At 41.3% G+C, this 12,691-nt stretch overlaps 1 protein-coding gene across 12 annotated transcripts in view; it reads left to right on the top strand.

Annotated features, from left to right (window-relative positions):
- Positions 1–12,691, top strand: part of GTF2I (general transcription factor IIi) — a 101,685-nt gene that overhangs the window by 27,517 nt on the left and 61,477 nt on the right. For all 12 annotated transcript variants that reach the window (XM_032872408.1, XM_032872406.1, XM_032872403.1 and 9 more), the window contains exons 3-8: positions 502–640; positions 3,710–3,844; positions 5,129–5,312; positions 5,468–5,496; positions 8,995–9,049; positions 9,509–9,552. In XM_032872408.1, the coding sequence (XP_032728299.1) occupies positions 502–640; positions 3,710–3,844; positions 5,129–5,312; positions 5,468–5,496; positions 8,995–9,049; positions 9,509–9,552 (586 nt within the window). The remainder of the gene's footprint in view (positions 1–501; positions 641–3,709; positions 3,845–5,128; positions 5,313–5,467; positions 5,497–8,994; positions 9,050–9,508; positions 9,553–12,691) is intronic.

Genomic DNA, 12,691 nt, shown 5'->3' with positions numbered 1-12,691 from the left:
TTGGGTGGAAGTCTGAGGCTTTTTCATGGGGATTTGACTGGGGACGGATTAGAAGGCATTTCTGCCCTTTTTTCTTACAAATTCTGTTTTTTCCTGTTTAACATTGGGATTGAAAACTATATAAAAGAGCGGTACCTTTAAAAAATGGTGACTCTTTTTCTATGATAATCTAAGGCCAGAAACTAGGAACGTCATCTGATTCCAGATACTGTAAGACCATTGAAATGATAAGACTTTTTATTTTTTTTGGACAGTAAGAGATCACAAGTAGGCAGAGAGGCAGGCAGAGAGAGAGAGGGGGAAGCAGGCTCCCCGCTGAGCAGAGAGCCCGATTCAGGGTTCGATCCCAGGACCCTGGGACCATGACCTGAGCCAAAGTCAGCAACTTTAACCTACTGAGCCACCCAGGCGCCCCTGAAGTGACAAGATTCTTTATTCATCCACCATACACAGTACTTTAAGACATCTGTATGTAATACCACATTTGCTCTTTGTATTTAGTGTAAAGAACTCGCCAAGTCCAAGGCAGAAGTGGCCTGCATCGCGGTTTATGAAACAGACGTGTTTGTGGTTGGAACTGAGAGAGGACGTGCTTTTGTTAATACCAGAAAGGATTTTCAGAAAGATTTTGTAAAATACTGTAAGTATTGTATCTTTGTCTTTTGTATTTTGTAAATACTGGACCTAAATAGTTATGGATAACAAATGTCTTATTTTCTAAAGCAGAATGGGATTTATACTAAAAGGATTTTCTAAAATGTTTAGAGACACATTTCAGAAGCTCAAGATGTCTCTGACATTGTAATATATAATGGTAAAAGCTGAAGAGTTTAAGAAAAATGGTAAATGTTTATCCTGTGTTCCTTGTTTGGTGTTAGTTTGGATTAGTGGCACACCTGGGAGAGGAGGTAGAGAAATCTTGAATTGATTAAAGGTTCTTTTTTTTTTAAGATTTTATTTATTTATTTGACAGAGACAGTGAGAGAGGGAAACAAGCAGGGGGAGTGAGAGAGGGAGAAGCGGGCTTCCCGCTGAGCAGGGAGCCCGAAGTGGGGCCCGATTCCAGGACCCCTGGATCATGACCTGAGCCGAAGGCAGAGGCTTAACGACTGAGCCACCCAGGTGCCCTTAAAGGTTCTTATTTAAATGAACCATTAGTTTCTTGATAGGTATTTGGCGTGTTCAGAGCAAGTCTTTCTGTACACGAAATTTGTGTAAGCACGCTGCAGAGTTAAACCAGTCTCTGATTCCTTCCATAGAACCAAGTTGTCAGAGTTCTTAATTCATTTTGTGGTCCTCCGAGTGGGAGGTCATCCAACTGATGAAAAATTTTTTTTTTAAAAGATTTATTTATTTATTTATTTGACAGAGATCACAAGTAGACAGAGGGGGGGGGGAAGCAGGCTCCCCACTGAGCAGAGAGCCCGATGCGGGGCTCGATCCCAGGACCCCGAGACCATGACCTGAGCCGAAGGCAGAGACTTTAACCCACTGAGCCACCAGGCGCCCCTGTAGGGATGTTTGTGTGTGTGTGTGTGTGTGTGTGTGTGTGTGTGTGTCTTTAAGTGCCAAATTTAAATTTCCATTATCAACTTAGATCCATTTAAATTTCCATTATCAAGTTAGATCCAATTCATGATAAATTGAGCAGATCGTGGGTAAATAAAATATTTTTCTTAATTCATTAATGTAAATTCTTAATCATATTTTTAGCCCTTTTTAGAAAAGCGTATCTTCTCTACACTGCAGGCCCCCCTCCACGCCCCACTATAATCTTTTAAGCTTTATGATAGTATAATCTATTTAAATATTTTCATTATTTCTGATCGCTTTGAGAATTTTTAAGGCTTTGATCATGTTTGTGTATTTAAGTTTATAGTAATAATGTTGTTTTGATTATGTGTATATCGGCTGCCATCTGTCCCGTGAATACTGTAGTCCCACGGGCAGCTGTGTTCGTATTCCCATTCCCTGTACTGTCTTGCCTGTGTGGTTCTCCAGTGCTTAGCACTAAGCATTAGGGGAATTCTCCTCCGTTGCAAATTGTAGTCCCTGCCTATTAGTATTCGTACTTTCTTTTTGTTACCAATAATTTAATGCCCTAGAGAATAATCTTTGGATGTAATTCTCAAGTACATAATATTTGTTTATATAAAGTATTTTGCAGATAAGGATCAATAGTGTCTTCTGAAACCTGATCAGTAGGTATATGAGTCAGTTTTACAATTTTTTTTTCTTTTAAGATTTTGTTTATTTGAGAGGGGGAGAGAGAGAGAATGAGAAGAGAGGTCAGTGGGAGAAGTGGACTTCCCGCTGAGCAGGGAGCCCGATGTGGGACTCGATCCCGGCACTCCGGGATCATGACCCAAGCCAAAGGCAGTCACTTAACCAACTGAGCCACCCAGGCGCCCAAGTTTTACAGTTTCTTGGGGAGAATTTTCTTTCCCACAGTTTGGAGCAATGAGATGATAATCACTCATAATTTAAAATGTTTGTATTATGACAACAAGAGAAACAAGTGAAATTTATTTCAGTGGTTATAGTTTAACCCAATATTTTTTTTTATTTTTTACTTTTTAAAGATTTTATTTATTTGATAGAGAGAGATCACATGTAGGCAGAGAGAGAGGGGTAGGAGGTTCCCTGCTGAGCAGAGAGCCTGATGTGGGACTCGATTCCCGGACCCTGAGATCATGACCTGAGCCGAAGGCAGAGGCTTAACCCGCTGAGCCACCCAGGCGCCCCTAACCCAGTATATTTAAAACAGCATGTGGTCAACATAAAAATGATCAGTGCGGTATTTTGCATGCTCTTTTGGACTAAGTTTTCAAAATCCAGTATTAATGGCAGATGTACCGCGTATCATCATTTGGACTGGGACATCAGGTGCTCAGCAGCCACAGGTGTCTAGTGGCTGTGTGTTGGACATTCTGAACCTGGAATGTTTTCTGTGACATTGCTAATCTCATTTAAGTTTGTAGGTGACAAATTACTGTAAAGATACCTTTTCTTAAAAAAAACAAAACAAAACTACAAGTAGCTAATTTTTACTTTATAGAATTCTTTGTTAAAGCTGCAGTTATTTCAGGTGATGACCGTTTATGGTTTTTTTGGGGGGGGTTCTTGTTTATTTCATTTCATTTATTTATTTAAATATTTATTTATTTATTTATTTTAATTTTTATTTTTTATAAACATATATTTTCATCCCCAGGGGTACAGGTCTGTGAATCGCCAGGTTTACACACTTCACAGCACTTACCATAGCACATCCCCTCCCCGATGTCCATAACCCCACCCCGCCTCTCCCAAACCCCCTTCCCCTGTTTATGGTTTTTATTCAAGTCATTTATTGTAGGTTTTTATTTTTAAATGCCCCCTGCTCCCCCGCCCCCGCCTTTTTAAAGATTTTATTTATTAGAGAGAGAGCGCACGCGCGCGCCCACCTGTGGGTGTGGTGAGGTGGGGGAGGGGCAGAGGGCGAGGTTGAAGCCAGGAAGCCTGATGCTAAGCTCTGTCCCGGACCCTATCTGAGGTCATGACCTGAGCTGAAAGCCGCCGCTTACTCAGCTGAGCCACCCAGGCGCCCCTCTTTTGTCTTTTTATAACAAATGATGACCATTATAATATTAGAAGAAAATTGTTCTTACGGAAAGGCAAATATTAAGATAATGGATGTGGGCATCTTACGTCATTACTTACTTTGCAGGTGTTGAAGAAGAGGAAAAGGCTGCAGAGATGCACAAGATGAAATCTGCGGCCCCGGCAAATCGCATGAGTGTGGATGCCGTGGAGATTGAGACACTCAGAAAAACGGTTGAGGACTATTTCTGCTTTTGCTACGGTAAGGTTATACACTTGCGTTTTTGGTTTTTTTTAAGACTTTATTTACTTACCTGACTCAGAGAGATGACAATAGGCAGAGAGGCAGGCGGAGAGGAGGATGCAGGCTCCCCGCTGAGCAGAGAGCCCGATGCGGGGCTCCATCCCAGGACCCTGGGATCACGACCTGAGCTGAAGGCAGAGGCTCAACCCACGGAGCCACCCAGGCGCCCCTACACTTGCATTTTCTAAAAGAGACATTATGTAATTGAGTTTGCTAAAGGGTGAATTGTGTAACTGGTTTCAAGGTCAAATCGCATTTCTGACAAACTGAATGGATCGATTTCCAAACATGGGGTTAACATCAGGAGTGACGATACTTCCCATTTCTTATTTGAAGAAACCCAGAAACAAACAGATGTACCTATTAGAGCTGTGGGGCAGGTTTTTTTTCCCCTTTTCTATTTACAAGCTGTGTGAGGTTTGTAAGAAGAGAAAAGTAGATTTCCCAGGTACTCCCTGGCTCAGTCCCTGCATAGATCCTCCCACTATCAACTACCCCTTTCCCTGGAGAACCTGCGTTAATACATAATACTCACCCAAAGAGAACTGTTTATTTTTGCCCTGTGTGCTGATCCCACCAGTTTCCTGAAAAAACCATCTTTTGTTAGTCTAAACACGTGGCAAACAAAGTGCTTAAAAAAACCCCAAAACTGTGGGAGGGAGAAGTTACTGGTTACACTGTGAGATCATAGGTAAAATTCATCTCACGGGGGCGGGGCACGGGGAATAGGGTTTCTAGGCGGTGTGGGCCTCTGCCTGATACACTCAGACGGGGTGGTAGAACACACTCAGTTACGCTTGCCCTTTGTATTTATCTGGTAAGTTTTCAGTGAAATATTGGCCAAAAATTGCTGGATACTTTATGGTAACAGTGGGACCTGTTAGGTTTCCATGTTCTAAGGCTGAATGGTATATGAGAAGATTGTATTATACCACGGCAAGGCCATCGAAAAGAAAGACGATGGTGGAAGACAGCAGGCATTGTTTCTTTTGTTCTGTGTAGATTTTATATAATATTTTATATACTTTTCATTTTGGCCTTTTGGATCTGTTTCAGGCTTAGAACTTCTAAAATGGGAATAGGGCCCTCTGGTACTTTGAATTTGTTTGGAAGTCGGATATTACAAAACAGCATGAATGCCATTTGTTAAGCCATGATAAACTAATGATGATTTTGTTTTTTTAATCTCCACATTTAATGATGTTTATCTTCTTCTACCTGAACGCTGTCCCTCGCCCCCAGGGAAAGCTTTAGGCAAATCAACAGTGGTACCTGTTCCGTATGAGAAGATGTTACGTGATCAGTCTGCTGTGGTCGTGCAGGGCCTTCCAGAAGGAGTTGCCTTTAAACACCCCGAGAACTATGATCTTGCCACCCTGAAATGGATTTTAGAGAACAAAGCAGGGATTTCATTTATCATTAAGAGGTGAAGTACTTTATCCCTTTTCTGTCAACAGTTTAGTATATAAAATTGAATATTCAGTTTATTATAATATATTTTAAACATTCTTGTTTACTTTAGAAGTCAATTAAATTTGTTTTATATATTCATGTGTAGTTTTTCATTTTGTTTTAATGCAGACCTTTCCTAGAGCCAAAGAAGCACCTAGGTAAGTGATTACTTTGTTTCCAGATAGTTCCCAAGCCTGTTGGGCCAAATTAAACATATTTTCCTGATTTCTCTTATTTTGAGAATATGATGTAAGACATCTTAGGAGTAGGGTGTTATATATAAACCAGTGAGAAGTCGCTGAACTGAAAAAGTAGAGACTTGTTTTTTTGTCTTTAGTTCTGCTACTTTCCTTATGATGTAGTCAAGGTTTTACCCTGGCGACGTGTTCGATCATACACTGGCTGTGCCCTCATTTTCCAGAGTTAAGAGGATGACTTCATTACCTAGCTGTCATTGAGTAGGCGCAGAACTTCTGGGCGCAAGATTGGGTGGGGAGTGGGGGATGCACAGCTTTGCCTCAAGCATTGAAGCTTTGGAGTGCTGGTAGTTTTAATGGAAGAGACAAAAACTCATAACGTCCCCACAGCGGGAGCATAGCCTGCACGCTGTACAAATGGTTTGTTGGAGGAAGCATTTGTTTGTGACCCAGGAAGGCTTCCAAGTTGAAGAGGGCATTGAGGTGGGCTCTTGAAGACTGAGGTGGATTTCAACAGGACTTCCTATTGGGAAGTTTGAGCCATTGCATTTGAAGGGAAAAGTGATTTTTAGAAGACTGGTGCCCTTTGGAGGCAGGTTTATTTGAGACTTTTGAAAATAAATGACCATTATCATTAGCAGTCTCTTAACCAGTGTAAGGAAGAAAGGAAAAATAATATATACACACACCCATATTTTATTTTTTGTTTAATAACCTTTGTTTTCTTTTCATCATGATGAAAAGATCAATATTTTAGGTGCTTTATTGAGGTATACTTGGCACGACATAAAATTCCCTTGTATTAAGTATAGAATTCAGTGGGCTTTAGTAAATTTACAGTGACAGTTTACAAAGTTTTACAGTCCTTGCCATCTAAATTCAGAATACTTTCATCATCATCACTATTGTTTTCATGAATGTTACATAAATTAGATATATAGTGTGGATGCTTTTGAGATGGTCTTTCACTCTGCATAATTCAGTTGAGGCGCATCTAGATTTTTTTTTTTTTTTTTAAGATTTTATTTATTTGGGCGCCTGGGTGGCTCATTGGGTTAAGCCGCTGCCTTCGGCTCAGGTCATGATCTCAGGGTCCTGGGATCGAGTCCCGCATCGGGCTCTCTGCTCGGCGGGGAGCCTGCTTCCCTCTCTCTCTGCCTGCCTCTCTGTCTACTTGTGATCCCTCTCTGTCAAATAAATAAATAAAATCTTAAAAAAAAAATTTATTTATTTATTTGACAGAGAGAGATCACAAGTAGGCAGAGCAGCAGGAAGAGAGAGAGGGGGAAGCAGGCTCCCCGCCGAGCAGAGAGCCCGATGCGGGGCTTGATCCCAGGACCCGAGACCATGACCGGAACCGAAGGCAGAGGCTTAACCCTCTGAGCCACCCAGGTGCCCCAAGGCTCATCTAGATTGTTGGGTGTATATGTAGTTATTTCCTGGGGCGCCTGGGTGGCTCAGTCCTTAAGCATCTACCTTCAGCTCAGGTCATGATCCAAGGGTTTTAGGATTAAGCCCCGCATCAGGCTCCCTGCTCAGTGGGAAGCCTGCTTCTCCCTCTCCCACTCCCCCTGCTTGCATTCCCTCTTTCGTTGTGTTTCTCTCTGTCAAATAAAATTTTAAAATCTTTAAAAATATACTAGTTATTTCATTTTTCTTGCTGAATGGCAAGTATTCCTACATTTGAATATACCTCTCATGTCCATTCATGGGTTGATAGGCCTTTAGATTGTTTCCAGTGGGCTGTTAAAAATAATACTACCATAGACCTACTTGAGTAAGTTTTTGTCTGGACATGGGCTTTAATTTCGCTTTGGTATACATGCCTAGGAGTAGACTTGCTGAGTCATAGACTGATTTTGCATTTAGCTTTAAAAACACTGCCAAGCTACTCTCTAGGTGCCTGTACCATTTTATGTCCCTGCTGGTATTGTCTGAGGGTTCTGGTTTCTCCACAGCCCCATCAGCACTTGCTACTGTCTTTTTGGTTTTATCCATTCCAATGGATGTGAAGTGGTGTGTCACTGTGGTTTGGAAAGTTGAGTATCATTTCATGTTTTAGCGACCATGTATATATCCTTTGGAGTAAGGTCTGTTCAGGTCCTTTCCATGTGTTTTTATTGGGTTATTTGTAGTGTTGTTATTGAGTTGTAAGAGTTCTTTTTATATTTTTGATGTAGATTTAATACATTTTCTCCAGTTTTACAAGTTGTCTTTTGACCGTGTTCTGTAAGGAACAGAAGTTTTTAATTTCTATAGAGTTTGGGCTATTCTTTTATCACTTGTGCTTCTGATCTTGTATCCAAGATTGTTGCCTAACACAAGGTCATGAGGGTGTATTCTGTTTTCTTCCTTAAATTTTATAGCCTGAGTTGTTACATTTGGATCTGTGGTCAGTTTTGAGTTAATTTTTGTATATGGCACATGGTAAGGCTGTAAATTGTATTCCAGCACAGTTTGTTTAAAAGACTCTCTTTTCTCCCTCAAAGTGCGTCGGCATTTTTGTTGACAGTCAGTGGACCCTGCTTGTTTGTTTCTGGACTTTCTATGCAGTGGATCACGTTGTATGTGAATCGGGACAGTTTACCTCTTTGCAGTCTGGATACTTTTTATTTCTTAATCTTTTTTTTCTAGCCAGAATGTCCAATACAATACCGAATGGAAGTGATGATAGCAGACCTCACCTTCTCAATATTAGGAGGAAGACATTTGAGCTCTTGTCACTATGTTAGCTATTGCTTTTTTGTAGGTGTTCTCTATAAGATTGAGAAAGTAAAGGTTTATTGTCTTGTTTTATTAAAATTCCAAATTTTCTATTTATTTATTTAAAAGATTTTATTTATTTATTTGACAGATGGAGATCACAAGTAGGCAGAGAGGCAGGCAGAGAGAGGGGGAAGCAGGCTCCCTGCTGAGCAGAGAGCCCGATGCGGGGCTTGATCCCAGGACTCAGGGATCGTGATCTGAGCTGAAGGCAGAGGCTTTAACCCACTGAGACACCCAGGGTGCCCCAATTTCAGAACATTTTCATCACGCTCAAATAGAAGTCCTGTTCTTGTCAGACAGTCACTGTTTGCCAATTCCGAGCCAGACATACCTCTGCTGGCAATGTTTGTCCGCGCTCCAGTGCCACTGGGGCGTTCCTGGATTGCTGGAATCATAGTGCATTGCTGTGTTTGTTTCACCGATAAAAATTTGAGCTTTTTCCTTAAGGGGAGAGGGTGCTGGTGGCTGAGGAGATGAAAGCTGCTTGTTGGCCGATCCGCACCCTCTCTTCCTTCCCTATGGGGAGAGAGTGAAGGACGCTGTTGCGCGGATTCACATGGCACTCACGCCGGTGTGACCCAGAGCAGCAAGCGCTCCTGCCCTCGCTCATTCTCTGTTTAAGAACGTTGGAAATAGGAGTCCTGTTGAAAGTGTTGGCGAAACCTAAATCTCATGTTTTTTTTTTGTACATAGGAGGTCGTGTGATGGTCACAGACGCTGAAAGGTCCATGCTGTCTCCCGGTGGAAGGTAATATGCAGTTGATCGGTACGAGTAAACCTCCACACCCCAGCACCTTTAGTTTTTAGAATCTTGAGGTATTAGAATATTAAAAAGGCCCATATCACACGTCTTGAAGGTTAATACTCAGTGATTCATTTGGGGTCCTACGAGAATATAGTTTTTGACTAAGTAGTTCCTGGGGGAAGCTAACAGGATGAGTTGATAGCTACACTGGGCTCCACAGGGAGGAGGAGTAAAGTGGAACTTGCACGTCGTTACACTTTCTTCCAAAAAAGACTGATTGGAATTAAAGTACTAAATTCAGTGGACAAGTTATATTTACGCAAGAAATAAATATGTAAATTTAATATAGAGTCAGTTTGCGTTAAGCTGGGTCACGTGAGTCATTTTGTGTGTTGGCGAGTGGACGGCGCGTGGACGGCCGGTACCGGCGCACATCTTTATCCCGCCTTCTCTTCCTTTCAGCTGTGGCCCCGTCAAAGTGAAAACTGAGCCCACAGAAGATTCTGGTATGTACTAGCGCCTTTAGAATCTACTATGAAGTAAGAGAGCCTTTTCCTTAATTTAGAAGGTTGGATTTTGACTCCTTATTTACTGTGATTTTTTTTCCCTTCTACTGTAATGTTTTGATGAGAGGCAGACAGAATAAATTTATTCCAATAGTGACTTTTCTTTTAAATTAAAAAAATTGTTTCTCAAAGATTTTATTTATTTATTTATTTGACAGAGAGAGAGAGAGAGCAAGCACAAGCAGGGTGAGTGGGAGAGGGAGAAGTAAACTCCCCACTGAGCAGGGAGCCCGATGCAGGCCTCCACCCCACGATCCTGGGCTCAGGACCTGCGCTAAAGACAGAGGCTTAATCAACTGAGCCACCAGACATTATTTCCTTTTTTTTTTTTTTTTTTTTTAAATAATTTATTTGACAGACAGAGATCACAAGTAGGCAGAGGAGACAGGCAGAGAGAGAGGAGGAAGCAGGCTCCCCGCTGAGCAGAGAGCCCGATGTGGGGCTCGATCCCAGGGCCCTGGGACCATGACCCGAGCCAAAGGCAGAGGCTTTAACCCACTGAGCCACCCAGGCGCCCTGTTTCTTAATGTTATCAAATATTATACTAAAATTTGGATAGTTTTTTAACTGAATGTTAGCCAGAAGTTTTTAGCTAATTACCTGTTGGTTAACAAAATTTGTTGCTAGGTTTCCCCCCAGTTATATAGGATTAATAGTGTAAAATGTCAGCTCTTTCTACAGTGCTTTTTACACAAGCTGAGCAAATGTCTCCTTACTCTCCCCGCCCCCCTTTGCCCATTTCTGCTCTCCAAGGAGATTGCTTTTAACTCTACGGTGTTTTTGGTGTTCAGTTTCTTTTTTTTTTTTTAAAGATTTTATTTATTTGACACACAGAGATCACAAGTAGGCAGAGAGGCAGACAGAGAGAGAGGAGGAAGCAGGCTCCCCGCTGAGCAGAGAGCCCGATGTGGTGCTCGATCCCAGGACTCTGAGATCATCACCTGAGCTGAAGGCAGAGGTTTTAACCCACTGAGCCACCCAGGCGCCCCTACAGCTTTGTCTTTTGTGTGGAAATATGTCTGTCTTCATTTCTCTTGGGTGGATAGATACCCAGGAGTGAATTGCTGGTTCTTTGGTAACTCTGTGCTCAACTTACAAGCAACTGACAAATTGTTTTCTACAGTGGCTGTAGGTTCTTAGCAGCCGTGTACAGGGGCTTCAGTTCTCCATATCTTGGCCAACATGTGATATTGTCTTTTTTTTGTTGTTATAACAATTCTAGTGAGTATGACATGGTATCTCATTCTGTGGGCTTTTTTTTTTTTATGCTTTTAAATAGACGTTTTATTTTTAGAGCGGTTTTAGGTTCACAACAAAATTGAATAAAAAATATGGAGGGTGTTTTCATGTATCTTGTACCCTACACATGAAAACCCTCCCTCCCAAGATTAGCATCCCACATTAAGGTATTAAAAATGATGAACTGGGTGCCTGGGTGGCTCAGTGGGTTAAGCCACTGCCTTAGGCCCAGGTCATGATCTCAGGGTCCTGGGATCGAGCCCCACATCGGGCTCTCTGCTCAGCAGGGAGCCTTCTTTCCCCTCTCTGCCTGCTGCTCTGCCTACCTGTGTTCTCTCTCTCTCTCTCTCTCTCTCTCTCTGTCAAGTAAATAAATAAATAAATCTTAAAAAAAAAAATGATGAACCATTATCACCCAGTGCCATAGCTTACATTGGGGATCAGTCTTGTGCATCCTCTGGGTTTTGATAAGTGTATAGTGACGTGCATCTGTTATTGTAGCAGCACACAGAATAGTTCCCCTGCCCTAAAAATCCTCTGTCCTCTCGCTTTTCATCTGTTTCTCTTCTCTAACACCTGGCCATCTGTCACTGATCTTTTTACTGCCACCATTGTTTTGCCTTTCTTGGAATGTCCTAAATTGTGATTTTAATTGCATCTTTTAATGATGTTGAACATCATTTTTCATGTACTTATTAGCTACTCCTGTATTAGTTTGATGAAATGTCTTTTTAAATCTTTTGCTCATTATTTAATTAATGTTATTTTCTTTCTTTTTTTGTTATATATTATTGAAGTTGAGTTGACATACAATGTTACGTTAGTTTCAGGTGTACAATGTAACGATTCAATAATTCTCTCTGTTACTTGGTGCTCAACCATGCTAAGTGTGGCCACCCCCTGTCACCATGCAGCATTATTACAGCACTGACTATATTCCCTATGCTGTACTTTTTATCACTATGACTTAATTTTCGTATAACTGAAAGTTTGTACCTTTTAATCTTTTTCCCCTGTTTTGCCCATCCCCCCACACACCTCCCTTTGGCAACCACCCGTTCTCTGTATTTAAGAGTCTGTTCCTTTGTTTTGTTTTTTTACATTCCACATATAAGTGAAATTATATTGTCTTAGTCTTATCTGACTTGTTACTTATTTCACTTGGCATAATGGCCTGTGGGTCTTTCTGTGTTGTCACGGGTGGTAAGATTTCCTTCTTCTTTGTTTCTCCCTCCCCCCCCCCCTTTTCTTTTTATTGAAATTTTTTAAATTATAGAAGTTATTTATATATTCTGGATATAGTTTTTTTTTTTTTAATCAGAAACCATCTTTTGCAAATGTAGTTTTATACTCTGTGGCTTGTGTTTTCATTTTCTTAATGGTGTCCCTTTAAGCCTAAAAGCGTTTTCATTTTGTTGCAATTCAGTTTTACAAAGTTTTCTTTTATCGCCAGGGGCTTTGGTGTTACATCCGAGAAAACCCAGACTCTTTGCCTCACCTGAGGTCATGAGGAATTTTACCCTGCTGTGTTTTTTTTTTTTGAATTATACAGTTTTAACTCTTATGTCTAAGCCTCAGGCCTGTTTGAGTTCATTGTTGCGTGGGTTGCCAGGGAACGGTCTGATTTCATCCTTCTGTGTTTGGATGCCCCACTGCCCCAGCATCCTTTGGGTGTCTTTTATTGAAAAGTTGTCCAGTCCCCATCATTTCGCCTCAGCACCTCTCTCAAACAGCAGGTAACCAGGTATATTTCTGTTCCCTTAATCTTGAATCCCAGTCTTAGAACAACAGCACACCATAGCTCATGTTATTTCATGGTTTGGTTTTGTTATCTGTTAAC

This window comes from Lontra canadensis, unplaced genomic scaffold, assembly GCF_010015895.1.
Source record: "Lontra canadensis isolate GAN:19392208 unplaced genomic scaffold, GSC_riverotter_1.0 scaffold45, whole genome shotgun sequence".
NCBI classification, from domain to species: Eukaryota; Metazoa; Chordata; class Mammalia; order Carnivora; family Mustelidae; genus Lontra; species Lontra canadensis.
This window is presented reverse-complemented; position numbering and strand designations above follow the sequence as displayed.